This window comes from Athene noctua, chromosome 13, assembly GCF_965140245.1.
Source record: "Athene noctua chromosome 13, bAthNoc1.hap1.1, whole genome shotgun sequence".
Lineage (NCBI taxonomy): Eukaryota > Metazoa > Chordata > Aves > Strigiformes > Strigidae > Athene > Athene noctua.
The window spans coordinates 19,174,734-19,191,717 of NC_134049.1; the positions used below are offsets into that span (position 1 = coordinate 19,174,734).

General features: G+C 36.4%; 1 protein-coding gene across 3 annotated transcripts in view; it reads left to right on the plus strand.

Annotated features, from left to right (window-relative positions):
- TLN2 (talin 2) overlaps positions 1-16,984 on the plus strand; it is a 206,509-nt gene that overhangs the window by 87,373 nt on the left and 102,152 nt on the right. For all 3 annotated transcript variants that reach the window (XM_074917751.1, XM_074917749.1, XM_074917748.1), the window contains 7 exons: positions 1,876-1,973; positions 2,609-2,738; positions 4,193-4,345; positions 5,816-5,958; positions 7,409-7,536; positions 12,752-12,815; positions 15,017-15,121. In XM_074917751.1, the coding sequence (XP_074773852.1) occupies positions 1,876-1,973; positions 2,609-2,738; positions 4,193-4,345; positions 5,816-5,958; positions 7,409-7,536; positions 12,752-12,815; positions 15,017-15,121 (821 nt within the window). The remainder of the gene's footprint in view (positions 1-1,875; positions 1,974-2,608; positions 2,739-4,192; positions 4,346-5,815; positions 5,959-7,408; positions 7,537-12,751; positions 12,816-15,016; positions 15,122-16,984) is intronic.

Here is a 16,984-nt window from a genome sequence, read left to right on the forward strand (position 1 = left end):
CCAGTAACAGACAATATTACTATTATTTAGAAAAGCTTCTCTTTTGCAGGAGTCCTTAGGTAGTCTAGTTAAGGAGCTTCAATTTTTAGACACAAGCTGTGTGTTTTTTCTATACTGATCTCTCAAAGCAATGATTTTGAACAGCTGTTGAATTCAGAGAAGCTGCATAATAAATACCCCTGAACATCATGAACCTCATAGAAAAGTCTAGAAACTCTACTCAGATTAGACAGTAGGTCTTTTCCTTTATATGTGGTTGCAATTACAAACTTCAAAGAACTTTATGAAGTTGAGTGATGAACAGCAAAAAAGGTTACTAACATATCCTTTCCCCTTCCTGGGGCTGTTAAAATGCGTGTGTTTGCCTGTTATTTCAGAAGACTCACAGTGGTGCAGTACAGACTGATCAAACTAGTTCCTGCACAACAGAAAATGTAGTTGTCCTGCGTTGTGACTGTCAGCCTTGCACATTTCACTTCCACAAGCTTGCAATGCTGGCACAAAGGTGGCCATGTTAACATACAAGTTGCACAGTTACTACTATTTCATTACTAGGGTACATCCCCCAGAAATGAATATCAGAGTAGTCTGTGCTTCCTTGGTAATTCTGTGCTCTGTGCAAGGCGCTTTGTGTGCTTCTAAAGGTCACAACCTATTTATAGGCACAAATTCTAAAGTTTTACATAACTGATTCTGTACTGCATTTGTGTCATAAAAATCTCTGTACATATGGATCACTTGGCTTTTCAGGGCAATTTTTAATTAAGGTCAGCAGGGAAAGTTTTTCTTATGCAGTTTTCGGAAGGATTCTTCCTTTGAAATTGTGTATCTGTAAGTCAGTTACACTTCTATTAGTTGAGTGTAAGGTCTTTTATATACATATAAGTTTTATATATGCATAACATTTTAGGATGAAACATTTCCCAAAAATTGCAGCTATGATTATCTGACTTTGTGATCAGAGGGTCCAGACATGTGGCTGAAAGTAAACAAGGGACCATCCCTGCACTGAGCTGTTGTAATAGGCTGTGAGCATGCAGCTGGCCCTCTTGCATGAAAAAAGCCCTTAGCTTAAACTGTAGAACTGCAGTTAGAGCAGGCTTAGCTAGTGCACAGAAGTTTACACTGTTTGTGGTAGTGAAGTATACTCTGTATCAGTTCTTCATGCATATGGATGGGCCTCGAGTTGACAGTCATGATCCTTCATTTTGTATACCTGGAGTCTTTGAAGCCTAAGCCTGGGTCTGTTCTTCTGTGACAGTAGAAGTTTTATCACTTGTCATTCTGGAAGAATCAACTGACATGCTTCAATAGATGCAAGCTGAGATTGTTATTAGGGATGTAATTCTAGAAGCCTTGTATTTTTTTAAATGTCTAAACCTGAAGCATCTACCAAAAAGATTCAAAAAATGCCAAAAAGATTCCAAAGTTCAACAAATTCAGTGTGTGAATGGTTGATTTTTATTTTTTTTTTTAAATAGAACTACTGCTTGAAATAGTATACTATCGTTAAGCCCAAACTTGCTTGCATTTTTGGTTATTCAATTCCAAAGCAGGACCTATGAGCATTTAAAAGCGATCATCTTGAAAATAAGTTGTTACAAATATAATACAAATTGCACAGTAGATGTGACGTGCTCTTGCTTAGTGAAGTTTTTGTTCAAGTCTTTTGTAAAGCCTCATCTACCCTGCTATCTGCTGCTAAGCTAAATATTTTCTAAAGCACACAAAAAAATTTCTATCTCAGTTCATTAAGAATGGAATATAAGTGTAATGGAAGCTTAACCCTGAAGCTGAAAAACCTTGAATGTCAACCATGTTGGCTTGATTAGGTTTGGTATTTTTCAATGACACTCTGTCTCTTCTGTTCCACAGCCTCTGACTATGGATTGTTCTTGTCAGATGATGATCCTCGAAAAGGTATATGGCTGGAGGCTGGAAGAACACTGGATTATTACATGCTGAGAAATGGGGTATGGTGCAAGTCTGTTGCTTCTTTCAATGCATTTTTTAGAAAACTTGTTTCCCAAGAAGCAAGAAGAATGTTTAGCATTTGGAAGGTCTTGAGTCTGTTCCTGGAATTGCCCACTTCTCTTCCTTGCTGTGCCTCAGTAGTTAGTTTTTTCTGTGTCTGGTTGTGACTGTGAACTACTGTGGCCAATCATGTCTTCACAGAATGATTAACAGAAAGACAAAAAATAAACTTTACATCTGAGGTGATGTTGCATTATAGTGTAGGTTTCTTGCATACTAAAGGTGATGAGGTCATACTTGCTCACATTATGGCCAGCTTGCTTATAACTAAAAGGCATTGCTATCCTTTTCAAATACTAGAACTATTTTTTGCAGCACAAAAGTACTTTGGTCTATCATGCCCTGTCTAGGTTTTGGTCTTGCCAGCTAGAACAAGTTCTTGAAAAATGACATTGGCAGAACTAAATGTAGTCACTTCTCAGGTTTGTTACATAAATAAGTTTGCCTATACCATAACAAAAGAAAAATCCAGCTGGGTGTGTGGGGAGGGAATCCTGGTTTAGGCTTCTAAGTTAGTGGATTGGCTTGAGGTGGCTTCCAAAAGTATTTAGAAACAGTATTGTTTACTTCCTAGGATATATTGGAGTACAAAAAGAAACAGAGACCTCAGAAAATACGTATGTTGGATGGTTCAGTGAAAACAGTCATGGTGGATGATTCTAAGACAGTTGGTGAATTGCTGGTTACCATTTGCAGCAGGATAGGTAAGATTTTGAGACCCACGTGCTTAAGAATTTGTTTTTCTGCCTTATTTGCATCTTGATTTTTAAGATGTTTTATGCATTACTGGCTAGATGTTGGCACATATGTTATAAAAATATTTAAATTTGTTATCAGTTAACATGTACTTTTTTGAAATCTGTTGTCCAGATCTTATGAAAGTCAGTAGAGAGTTAGCTATATCCTTAAGCTTCAGTATTTAACGATTGAAGGCATAAAGTTTTCTGACAGTATAGTTATAAATTTTTTATTACATTTACACATGCTTTCCTGCTATGTGGTAGAGAATTAGAACTAAATTTAAACAATTTTAATGGGATAACAGATAAATACTTTATCCTTGAAATACACCTAAACTTAGGGCTCTATGTTGTTATGATTAAGAGTTGATCACAGTACTATATCATTTGAGAAACAACATACGGAAGCCATCCAGAGCAGCTGGTCAAAAATGTGTCCTATTGGTTATAGTCTGTCCTTGTAGTTATCTAAATAGAGACATTTTGGAAAACTAATTCATATTTAACAATAAACATACATCCAATATGGATTAGTTTAAATCATCTTAAAACCTTGCTTAATTCTCATTTATAATTAAAGTGGCCTTAATTTGATTTAGATTAATTTACTTATAAAGTGAGTTAAGCTAAATTTAAATTAATCCATTTCGATTTTGTTTGAGTGTTTCTATGCTGGATTCTAATGTGCTGTAACTAATTTACTTCAAAAATTGGTTTGACTTATTTTCATGAATGTAGTCAAGTAGGTGAGCATTTAATTTTCTCTTCTGTATAGTATAAACATGCTTTACCAAACCATGGAAAAAACTAAGCAGAACAAAGAAACGAGAGCAACTTAGTGCATTTGCTAAATGTTGTCAACTGATTTTGATTCAGTTTCCTGTAAGATTCATGGGAAGAGTTGAGTTTTAAAACTCTAAAAAAATCATATATTTCTCATGGTTGCTATTCCTCAGTCTGCTCTGCCACATTTCTTCTACACATCGTGGGCAAGCTGAAATTACTCAGTTCTCAGGAAGCAATTGTAGGCATCCATGAAAGGCAATTTGCTATGGTGTGTCTCTGTTCTGGAATTTACTGCGATTTTAAATTCCACCATGTTTTTAAACTGGCAGCTTCTGGTAGATAACAAAAAAACTTTAATATCTTTCTGAAAGTGGGAAATGCAGCATATGATGAAGGAATGATGTGTTTGAAGGATAATGCTGGGTATTGGAGAGATGTCCTGAATGTGGAAGTTGTAGATTTTTCTTGGGATCTCCTTCCCCATACACTGTTTTAGCATTTTATCTGGAATGTCTTTGATATACTTCAAATTAACCATTGCTGTTTTAATATATGGAAAAGAATATTTCACCCACCCTAAAATGTATTAAATTTTTATTGTTGCAAACAATAAATGTTATTTATAATTCCAGGAATAACAAATTATGAGGAATATTCCTTAATCCAGGAAAGCATAGAAGAGAAGAAAGAGGAGAGTACGGGAACGCTTAAGAAAGATAGGACATTGTTGCGTGATGAAAGAAAAATGGAAAAACTGAAAGCAAAGCTTCATACAGATGATGATTGTGAGTGGTGTATTCCAGGACAATTCTTCCATTACTATATGTACTGGGTCTGGCTGAGCCAGAACTGGTTTTCCCCTATAGCAGCCCTCACGGTGCTGTGGTTTATGCTGGGAGCTGGCAGGGTGTTGATAGCACCCTGGTGTGGAGGCTACTGCTGAGCAGTGCTTACACAGCACCAAGGCTCTTTCCAGCATTTTCCCCCCCTAGTGGGATGGGGTGGGCAAGATCTTGGGAGGGGACACAACCAGGACAGCTGACCCCAACTGACCAAAGGGATATTCCAGACCATGTGATGTCTGCTCAAGTATAAAGCTGGGAAAAAGGAGAAAGGGGGCGGGGTCACCCTTGGTCCTCCAAGGCAACCACTACGTTTATCAGAGCCCTGCTGCCTGAGGAGGCCCAACATCACCTATTAATGGGAAGTAGAGAATAAATCTGTTTTCTTTATTGCTTCTGCGCGCGGACCTTTGCTTCGCTTTGCTTACATTAAAACTGCTTTTGTTTTACCCATAGGGGTTGGGGGTTTTTTCCTATTTATTTTCTTTCCCCTCTTCGCCCTGTTGAGAAAAAGGGGGAAGGGGGGGAAGTGATAGAACATTCAGCCAAGGTCAAACCGCCACGCTATCCTTCCACAGTGTAGTGCAAGAAAACCATACAGGAAAGCATTTTTAGGTTCTTCAGTGTGTCTCAGTTGATTCCTACCTGTATTGTACATCCTTTTATGTATAATGTTTGTACAACTGAGTATTTTTAAAATTAGATAAATGGACAAGTTGTTTCCTCTAGCTATGAGAGTTAGCAGGTCTTTTGAAGTGTGTTTCTTACTTTTTTGGTAAGAAAGAACTTAAGTGTGAAGGGTTATATCTATGACCATTTTCTCCCCTTCATTAAAATTGGATATTTTAATATCAATGCCTACTGAAAGCCATCAAAAGGTAGTTTTTTCCTTGAAGGTATAAATTTTAAGTGTAAATGGAGTTTGACAAAGAACTAAGACAGTATTTGATTTGTTTTATGTGTAAAGTCATGAGAACCATTTTTTCTGTTTTACATTAAGGCACTAAGATTAACTGTGACTGACAGGGCGATGTTTTAAAATTGTGTTTAGAGATAAGAAGAGTAAATGGAACAATTGGTTTTAGGGGGAAGATGTAGTAAACTTTTAAGTAATTTTGCAATAAAACTTTTGAAGATCTAAATCTAGTATAGAAACGTTACTATAGTTGTTTCTTCAACAAAATTGATGGTGTTTTATACTGTAGTAAATTCTTGTTTCTCAGCAGCGCTGTTCTTCAGTTCTCATTTGTAGCAACCTTTAACACTGATTACTAGAAACAGAAATGAAAGTAACTTTTTTTTTTTGAGTTTCCCCCTCCAGTGGAATTGCCAATTATCACATGATTTTCATAATAGTTTTTAACATTGCCAATGCTGTTTATTTAAGTGTGTATGTCTGTGGTTCTGTTCTAGTAAATTGGCTAGATCACAGCCGAACGTTTAGAGAGCAAGGAGTTGATGAAAATGAAACGCTACTGTTGAGACGAAAGTTCTTTTATTCAGACCAGAACGTAGATTCAAGGGATCCTGTTCAGCTTAATTTGCTTTATGTTCAGGTACAGTATGTGGACCGGAAGTACAGGTTCTACCTTGTCTTGAGGAAACGCATGTAATTAGAGTAATTTTGTTGCTGAAGCACTCCATCTTCTACAATTCCAGTTCTGGATATGTTTTGACTACTTTTTTGTTGATCCCTCCAAGAACACATGATAGTACAGAGGTTTTAATGATTCTTTTTAATAAAATACTTTCAACTCAATAATGGTCACTCAGCGAAAAATCCACTGACGTTCACGTCCCTGTCCTGGTTTCCTTGAAATTCATGAATGTGTTTAGTCTTTTAAGTTGTTCTTTTTAGTTCTTCTCCCCATTCTCTTCCATATGTGATGCTTTCTTTGTAATATGGAAGCTCATGTCAACCATCTTTCTGCTTCTCATCTCTTTTCTCTTCCACCTGATCAGTTAGAGAGCTGCTTCTGCACACTCTTCAACCCAGACAGCACACAAGGCATGCAGGCTTCCTGTTCAAGAGACCATGTAATGTAACATGGTGGGTTTCTAGGGAGGTTCCCCAAACTGTTCAAGGTACTATACCTACCTTAGCCAAGCTAGGAGATTTATGAAGAAGATACTATTTAACTGAAGGTTCTGGTGCAGTTGTCTGTAATGCAATCTGAAAAAAAGCAGGTTTTTAGACTCTTTGTTAAAAGGACTTTAAAAAAGTAAAAAAACCCACCAAACCAAAACATTGAAAGTTTAGTACAATGTTCAGTTGTTATACTTGCAGCTGATTCAAGTAGGATTACTCTAAATTACACTTTAAAACTAAGACAAAAGAAAGATTACATTCCTTGTAAGACGACGTTACATTTTCTCAAATATTTTGGAAAACTCTTATCACACTGAGTTGTTTTCCTGCCACTTAGATATTTCTTTCAGGCTACCATTATGACAGTATGTATCAATACTGCCTTGCCTTGTTTTGTCTATGGATAGATGAGCCTTCTGTTGCCAGAGCTATAAAATCCATAATTTTCTATGATAGTTAAATTTAAACAAAAGGAAGGAAAATGCTATTTGCCTTCTCCTGTTGCCATTTCTAGAATAGTAATCTGGTTTTTACTTATTAGTTATTGGGATCATTTTTTCCCTGCTATTACAAGGTGGTAAGATAAACACTTTTATATATGTGTATGTACATACACAAAAGTGTATATACATATATTGTATTTTATATGCATGTATGGCAGGAAATGGGTGTCAAGGCCTCTTCTTGATGAAAGTTGTTACAATTGTGGTTTCAATAAGTCTCTGTAGATATTCACCAGAAAATAATCTATCCCATAGTTTGATTAGTCATAAACACATCCATAATGGAATAATAAAGACGTTTAGACAGAAAACTGTGTTGCTGCATTCTTGGGCTGTGTTCAAGCTTTTAAGGCATTTCAGAGATGTGGTAGTTATTTTGGATGTCCCTGACATGTCTTTGCTTACCTCCTGTAGGCTCGTGATGACATTCTGAATGGTTCCCATCCTGTGTCCTTTGAGAAGGCCTGCGAGTTTGGAGGGTTTCAAGCACAGATCCAGTTTGGACCTCATGTAGAACACAAACACAAACCTGGATTTTTAGAGTAAACACTTCTAACTTCTAAATTTGGATGACATCAAGTATAACTAATGTTGAGCTGTTAGAGACTAAATGTTTTAGTATTTCAAGCAGAGGTTATCAGATTCAGTGTGGTTTTTGTAGCAGTCTCCCTGTGAAAGGAGACTTGTGGCACAAATCAGCAACCCCAGCTGATGAGGGAATGTTTGTCAGTGGCTTATTAGGCAACGCAGGGCACCAGCTCCCCCCAGGGTGCCAGTCAAGTATGCAAGTGGATTCCCCAACCACCTGGTAATGTGGGAGAACTGGGATTTTGTTCTTCCTTAGAAATCTGCTTCTGCCTGCCTTTAGAAATGCCATCTGTGAATTAAGTGTACATCAGTATATATCACAGATGTTTGGTTTGCTAGGAAAGTACACAAATGGAAAGATGCTTTGATATTTGAATAAAGTTAATATTGCTATGTATAGAGGTTAAATTTTCCAAACTTTTTAATGGCATTAATCAGTTGTTCGATTCACCCTCTCATGGTGAAAATCTAGACTTGTGCTCTTTGTTTCCGGTGTGGACAGGAGTCCTGCTCATCCTTTAACCTTTATTGTGATACTTACTTTTCTGCTGTCAGCAGGGCAAATTTAGTTTGACTGAAATCTAGATGTCCCATTTTTCTATCCATTTTGATTTTCTGATGGTTTGCCTGCAATAGAATTAACTGAGGGCCAGAGTCTAAGGAAAGAATGTAGCAAGGTAACAAAAAGGTATTTGCTGCACAGTCCTTCAAGCTTTGCCTACCTATGAGGCTCATGGATACCTTAATGGGATGCACAGAACTGGTTGCATATTTGGTTTCTGTCCTGTTCTGCTGGACGAGTTCTTGGTGCTGACTGTTAGACTTTGTGAGCCTGAGTCTGGGTTTTACTGTATCTCAGGGAATTACTTTAAAACAGTGGCTTGCTTTGGAACATGCAGTGCTGCAACACTTGTTTTGAAACAGTTCACTTTTGAAAGATTTTCCTGAAGTAGCAGTTCAGTTATGCAAACAAACCATGTGAACAAACATTCTCCAGTTCCAGTTAATAATCAGCTTTTCTTTGTACTGTTTGTCTGCTACTGACTGATCCATGAACCTTTCCTGATAGAGCTACTGATGTCTCTAACAGTCATGGGGACCCAGTGTAATAGCTTCAGCATACTTCTGGTTCTTAGTCTTTAGAACTGTGACCAGTTATGCAACAGTCTTCCTCTGGGATTTGTTCATTGTCTACTTACTCTTCCCTTCTCCCTCCACTCACTTAGGAGTATTCCTGCAGCAAACTATTAGGGTATTATGACAGACTAACATGTAATGGTAATAATTTCAAGAGTTAGGTGTTCCCAGCAATAATTGTTTCTAATTTTAAAGCGATAATTCCCCACAAATTTAACCAGCGGTTTTTGCAAACTGCTGTGCAGAGCTTAGTCACTTAAATTTTTCTAGGTGTTTTTATGGGCTCTACTTGGTCTTTTCAGTATAAAGATTTTTTTTTTCTCTTTTTAAGCTCCCATATAGTAACTGTTTTATGGTGGACTGAAACTGCTGACTGAATGATATTTCTACTTTGTTTGCAGTGTTAGATAGCTTGAAGTCCATCACAGAATAAAGTGATCACACATATAAAGTGCATTATCTTTATTTTCATCCTAATAGAAATGAAAGGTATAAATAATTGTATGTTAGAAAGAGAATGTTACTCCAGTGGAAGTAATTTAGAATCAGAATACCAAAATTTAGAACCTTGTCATTTTCTGCAGAGAATTTTCTCTACTATTCTTTTATTTTCATTCAAATGGGCTTTGACTGTATTAGGATCAAGCCTTCCAGTTCACTAAGTGTAATCGCTCACTGTCCTGCTGTATAATCAGCTTCATGAAGTGAAGGATTTCTGGTTTAGAAGTAATTCTCTTTTTGACCTTGATTAAAGGAGCCTGCTCCAGACTGTGAGTCCTTAGTCATTGCCTTCTAATTTCAGGTATACATGTTTATGATTTAGTGTTGTATGCATTTGGCTGTACACAGCCTTCATGACAGCTTTCTTGTGAAACCACATCGTTTGTTTTGAGTCTAAACAAGCCAAGTGCTCCTGACTCATTACGAAAAATATATAAAAATAGTGTAGATAAATGCTGATTTTTATTTTATTTTTTTTTCTGAAAATGCATCTCTTCTTTCAGAAGAAAACATTTGGTTTATTTTCTTGAAAAAGGTTGATCTTTTTAAAAGTTTCATCCAACTATTTCCTACTCTGGTGGATGGACATGGATTCTTTTCAAGGCTGAAAGTAGTTATGTTTTATGTAAACTGTATGCTGTAGCTCAGTATGTGAACTATATTTGGGAGGTGTCCATTCACTCACCACTGAAACCTGAACACGCTATAGATTGCCTTAAGAAGAGCATGTAAGCTTGTACAGAAAATAGCATGTAACAGAATAGTATTAGTATTTCATAGCACTGTTTTGAAACAGCTTGGTTTAGTTTGCCATGTCTGCAATATGTTTATATAGAGAGATCTTTTCTATCCTTTTTTGTCATTGATAAATTATTCTTGGCACAGATGAAGATTATTGCCTGCATCTTGTCAACGTTTTGGTGTATTGGTTGTTGGAATTTCCTTGAAGTTCATGCCAAAGAAAATTGTGAAAGCTCTTAAACTATCAAATTGCAAATAGTGCTCCTTCATGCCCTTCTTCATATAGCTGAAGTTTGCATTGCACCTACAGAGGTACACCGTGTTTAAATTTGCTGAGAGAATATCTAATAAAGAAGTCACACTATTCATATGCAGATAGGAAAGGAGCAGCTAAAACCACCCACCTCTGCTTTTTATTTCCAATCACACTTGATGACCAAGAAGATCACTTCTTTAATCTAGCTTCTTTTACTGTCTTAAACTGTCTTTTTCAGGAACACTGGATATACCTTTATGCTAATGAAAAACAATATGTTGGCAGTCGTATATATTCTTTTAAGAGCTGTAGGAACAAACTCACTGTAAATGGAGTTGACTAAACGCTGCCTGCTATTAGATGTTTTTTTTTACCTGAGTTCATTGTCCATTGTAATAATGTGAGATTAAAGAAGGCTAAATGATAATATATTCCAGGTGTTTTTGTGAACTCCATTAAACAAGCTGCAAAATAAAGTGAACTATTGTCTGTTGCGTTATAAAAAAAATATTTTCGTTGTAGGTAGCAATAAATAATTTCAGTCTGTTTACAGATAGCATTTCACCCTTTCAGTTGAGGTAATTATTTGTCTACTGAGTGAAAAACAATGGAATACAAGGGAAAAGCATCTGATCTAACTGCCAGCTACATGTGCAAGAGTATACCAACTGGTGCTTAGCGGACAAAGTGTAAAGTTCTTTTCTTAACTCTTGCTGCTTAAGAAGCTCCAAATAATGTTTACTCAGCAATGTCTTCTTAAAGTGTATATTAGTTAACAAAGAAAGTAGACATGCTTAAAAATGTAATGGTCTTGATAGTTTATCTATGTACAAAAGCTGAGAAAAATAACTCTAGTTAATAAAAGATGACAATTAGAAATGCATTCGTAACTATAATTTTTCTATATAAATCCATTTCCTAAATTAAACTGTGTTTAACTCAGGTTTGGTTGGTTTTGGTTTTTTGTGGTTTTTTGTTTTTCATTCGCCTTGGAAATGATTTTAATCCAACTGGTTTGAACATATGACATTCAGTGTGAAAGCACCAGTTGTTTCAGAATAAAGTCAATAGCTTTTTAGGTGTATTCAGTCCTTACTAACAAAATTAATTTGGCTGTCCAGTCTTCCCCCCACCATGATGTGTCTGTTTAAGTAGGTCCTGAGAAAAGATTTCATTATTTTGTATTGGTGAGGTGTAACTACTGGAGTATTGGAAGAATGATTAGCAAGGACAGTAGTTCTTACTTTGATGTATATGGCTAGAGCTTTATAGAAAGAACAAATTGAATTACATCACTACTGAATAATATTTGTAAAGAAAGCACAAAATCCTGATTTAGTCTTTTGAGTGTTTGTTTTCTGCAATGGCAGGCTTTTGTTTTTAAATATAAAAAAAGTGCACTAACACAAAAAAACCCACAGAAACACCCATTCCTCCCCAAAACAAAACAAAACAAACACAGAACAGTCAAACAGATTTTTTGCCAATCTTGTTTAACAAAAATCCATCCTTCTCAAAACTTGTAAATTTGTATGATAGTAGGTGGTTTTAACTTTATGTGTTAATAGTGTGCTTTCTTACTGAATAAATCAAAATGGCAAGGAGATTCTCCATCATACTTTTGTTGTGATTCTTAATAGTCCAAACCAGAGGGGATCCTTAGAAACCAATTTTTTTCACTGTGGAAGTTTCTTCAGGCTGAAAATGAACTGCTGAATCTGTGACATTGTTTCATCAAAGTAGAGTGTTCCAGATGGGAAGGTGCAATCCAGAAAAGAACTGGTGTTTGTTAAAACATGATGTTGATATGTCTTCAAGGTGGGGTAATGTTTGGCTAAGATAAAGGACTTATTTTTTTATAAGCAAAGAGGTACAGGTGAGGTGTTTAAAGATTCTTTCTGACTAAACTCTACCGGGGAGGCTAAACTTGCTTAGTTTACTTTGTATTCTGAGACTATTAATACCTGAGTGGTACAGAAATTAGGACTGGTTATTTATGACTTTGTTTTTGAGATAGTGACTGGTATTAAGTGTGCATTTAAATGGCTTTGCAGTTTTTCAGTAAAATATTAGTGTTCTAATATTTCTTGGAAGACACAGGAAGAACTTTGTCACAGACATCAGTAAATCAAAGTGCTACTGGAAAGTAATAGCAGTGTCTGAGTTCAGACACAGAGATGGCTCAAGCTTTGATGTTCCATTTTTCCCCGAGATTACAATGAGTGTATTTAAATTTAGATGTGAACCCCTCTGAGCTGCTGAAATACTTTAAGAATGGAAAGTGTCCTGTCTGTTACTTACTTTTGATGACTTTTCAAAGAGGTATTACATAGGAATGTAACTAAAGTGGTTTTCTTAATTATGTATACTTGTGGTATACTCTTGCTCTCACCCTACCTAGACAGAGTTTTGTTTGATTGTATAAGTATTTATGCCCATTTTAGAAAGCTTTGGGGTCTTAATGCCAATAAATGAGCATGGGTAGCATCCCTTCTCAAGAAGGCACCATTAACTATGGATTTTTTTTTTCCTAGCCTAAAAGAATTCCTGCCTAAAGAATATACCAAACAAAGAGGGGCTGAAAAGAGAATATTTCAGGTAATTGTAAGACTGAAAAACCTACTATAGTTTTACTTCCTTTAAGAAAAATACAAGCTTTCATAGGTGTATACTTTGTATATACTTGAATTATGTAACTATCAGAAAATCAAGTGTAAAGACTCTGACAGCTTTTCTTTTCTTTCTTCGGCAGATTTATTGTCCTGATCCTTTTTTCTTCACTGATGATTATTCAGTGTACTTTGTTGAAGGGGAGAGAGTGAATATTCAATATTCTTAAGACCTTTTTCTCAGTTGCATTGAAATGTAAGGATGTGTATTTGTACTGAAATAGAAGCACATTTAGGAAAGCCAGTTTTGATTTCATGCCTCCATTATTCAAGCATGAGCTTCAAGTAATATGGAGTTCTGTTAGCTAATGCTTGAGTTCAGTATGTGTCTGGGAATCACACAGTTGTAAAAGACTATAGCAGTTGAGTATAAAATGTACTGATACTGTTGAAAATGGTATCAGAGTTTGAGTACTGTAGATGCACTAAATATCTGTGCCTACTGAAATACAAGTTTGGCAATATAATGCAAGTTGAAAAATTCTGAGGTCAGCAGCTGAAATCAAGTCATACGGTTTCTGGAAGGACATACCAGTGATCTGTGATCTCAACTTGGGAGACAAGTTGAAGAGCAGGAGCAGGGCACATGCTTCCTATGTCTATTACACTGCAGTCTAGGAATTCTTAGTAGCTTAGTAAGTCTCTTCCACCTGGAGCTTATAGTGCTTCCTCGTAGACAAGTATGTTGAACACTTCTCAGTGTATCTTTAGCTGGGGGCAGTGATGTTGCAGTTTAAGCAAATAAAGATTCACTCACTTCTGAGTTTCACTGTCATGCTATTCCTAGCATGTGATTTTTGCCTATGTCAAATATGATCTATGAGTAGTTTCAGTCATTACACACTTCAGTGCATAGACAAGACGCTCATCAGTGAGGGCACTGATGCTGGGAAAAGATGCAACACCAAAGTAGAATAAGCAAGCTATCTTTTCTTTTTTTTTTTTTTCTTTTTTTTTTTTTTTTTTTTGGGGTGGGGGAATCAGCTGTTTTCCCCGAGTTATAAAATTCTTGAGTTTGGCAGGTGATTTTCTCAAAATATTCCATCTCCAGTGACTACATTTGGGCTCCTTGCTCTCTCAGGATCCCGGTTGTATTCTCCGTGCTGAACGTGACAGATATGATCAGTCTATGTCCTTGGGGTTCAGAAGGGGGTTTGGAGTTGCAGGTGCTCCCCCAAGTGCTCCTCCGTGGAACACTGTCAAGATGGCAACTTAAACTGGAGTAGGGAAGTGTTTCCCATGTTCCTGGTGCTCCCTCTGCTGCCATCATTCAGAATGAAAGAGGTGGCAACCAGCAGTTCAGAATGTGAGGGGAAGATGGGGTGTGATAAGAAATGCCACAAACAATATTTAAATAGCATGACATTGGGATAGGATTTTCATCAGAATGGTCTTGGAGTAGGAGAGGAGATACTGAGGTGAAGTTTCAATATGTAATATTGGTATTTGTCATTATTTACAGGTAATAAAGTTTACTAATGAGTAAATTGTTTAAATAATAAATAGAAATTGAATTACAAGACACACCTGGATGAGTATTTCAGTATGAACTATTTAGAGAAATCATTGCTTTTTCCTTACCTGTAGAATTCTTTTCATGTGATGGAAAAAATTATAGATAACAGTGCAACTGGCAAAAAAAGCCCATTGGAACTACCTACAAGAGATGAGAAATGGTCAGTTATAAGGCTTGAGACTCTCATGAATCAGAAGTTTGGGGCACTAAGCAGGAATAAATAGTCTGTTCCTGGAAAAATATGTGCATGCAGGGACTTTTAAATGATTTTAAAAAGCCAAGTAAAGAGCCATTTATTGTATGTTACTTAATGGCGTCAAATTGCAGCAATGCCTAGAATTTTAAACTGTTTCAGAAGTGGTTTAAATGTGCTTGATCTGAGGTACAGATAGAATGGATAATGGTCAAAGAGGAATGTTCCATTTGCACAGGTTAAGTTCTCCAGTGTGAAGAATTATGGGATACAGTCTTGTTAACATTTCTAGACAGTATTTTTTCAGATATTCTAAGCGTAATGATTATTAACTAAGCATCCTTAAACAGATAAAAAAAATAACTTTTTTGTTTGTTTCCAGCATTGTTTCTGCCTAAGTGATACTGAACTCTCATTACAGGAGCACAAAAACTGTGGTGAGATGAGTGAAATAGAAGCCAAAGTGAAGTATGTGAAGCTGGCCCGTTCCCTGCGGACTTACGGAGTGTCATTTTTTCTTGTTAAGGTAATGTAGATCTTGCTGTGAACATATTGTATGGTTGGTTATGCATTACCTCAGACTCTGCACTAAGCAAAAGTCAAAGATGTTTGTTCTGTCTGAAAGCGGCATTTGGAAAAAAGTGTAAATTACTATGTGGGCCAGAAGTGTAATTTCAGTTTAGATCCTTGTCATACTGCTTCCAGAAAGAAAGTTGAGTCTGTCATGATTTAATTTCTTTAAAATGACATTTCTTCTTATTTCTTTTGATTACAAAGTACTGTATTGAGAAAAAAAGTCACAAAGAACTCATAAGTTGTTACTGTTTAGAAGTTTAGTGATAATATGAATTGCATGCTGAAAAACTGCATCTGAAGAACAACTTCTTCATCTGCATGATTAATTTTTCTTAAGCCTTACACTAAAACAGGTCATGGTCTTAAGGCTGTTTGAAACAATTTAGTACCAAGATACTGATGTTCTGCTGTGAAAACAGGACTGAAGCATTAGTGCCTGAATATTCAGTAACCGTTGACATAGAATGGAAAGGAGGCTAAACTTAGGCAAATACTTTCATTCTTAGGTTCCCACAGTTACAGTGCAGAATCTTTGTAGGTAGCAGAATATTGATAGAATGCCTTTTTCTAAAGTACCTAGTCATCCACAGATGCCAGTGAAGCAGGTAGAAGGTGAAAATACAATGAAGAATGTTTAGAGGATACTACTATTAATACAGTACACTTTGAAAAAACTAACTTATTGTCTTGCTTCCTTTAAGGGAAAAAGTCTTGCTAGGCACCAGTAATGGTGAAAGGAGTCCCAACTCTATCAGAGATGTTGAGCTAGGTTGTGTATTAGAAACTATACAAAGTTATGGTGTGCGGTTTTCAGTAACTAAAATATTAAAACTAACAAGCATGCACATTTAGAACAATCTGCTAATTCACTGAGGATTCGTTAACACAGTGTAGCTGATCTGTATGGTAAAAGGTGAAAATATATTTTTCATTAATATCTTTCTTTCTTTTGTCATAGCTTAAAGCAAACAGTAACTGAATCAAGTAACCATGTCATGAAACTTCTGTTGGAAGGAGTACTTGGGCTTTTAAAAGTTTATCAAATGACCTACTATGTAAATAGGAATTGATGCTTTGTAGCCTACATAAATTCAGGGGAATGGAACATAAGGATTTTTTTCTATTTTATGATGGATTTTATGTAGAAAATTGTTAGCTTGGGCCTATGCTCTGCAAACTTGGAAAACTAAAGAGGCAGAATGGCCGACAAATAAGGACACATCAGCTGGCAACATGCAGATTGACCCTGCCCTATTCCATGTGATATTTGCATGGGTTAAGATGTTCTCACAGATTGAAAATAACTAAGATTTCAAATCCAAAATATGAGACAAATTATGGCTGATCTTGCCCAGTTGTCAGCCCCAGTGGGCCTTCCCTTCCTTTACTGCTCCAGAAATTTTATAGAGAAATGTTGAGGGCAACCTAACTTCTCAGTCTTCCTGATGCCAGTTTCCCTTTCAGCTTCTCTAATGCAGCTTTACAGAGGTAATCTGTGTCTGGAAGGACTGCCATCATGAGCTTTTTTTAAGTAACTTCCAAAGCTTTGTTATCACAATCCCTAAAATGTTTCTGTTTCCTGGAAGAGGGAGAAAAGGGAGTGTCTTTTGAACTCCATAGTAATTCTGTAAAGACCAGCGTAGCTTAATGTGTTGCTTGAAAACCACTGTGTGTGACCAGACAAGCTGAGCCTGGAGCATTCAGTTGTCCTCATCTATATGCCAGTTGCTTCCCTTTGTCAGTATATTACATCACGCTTTGCCTTTCTCCTATGGCAAGCTCCAGTTGAATGAAAACCAACCTTTCACACCTT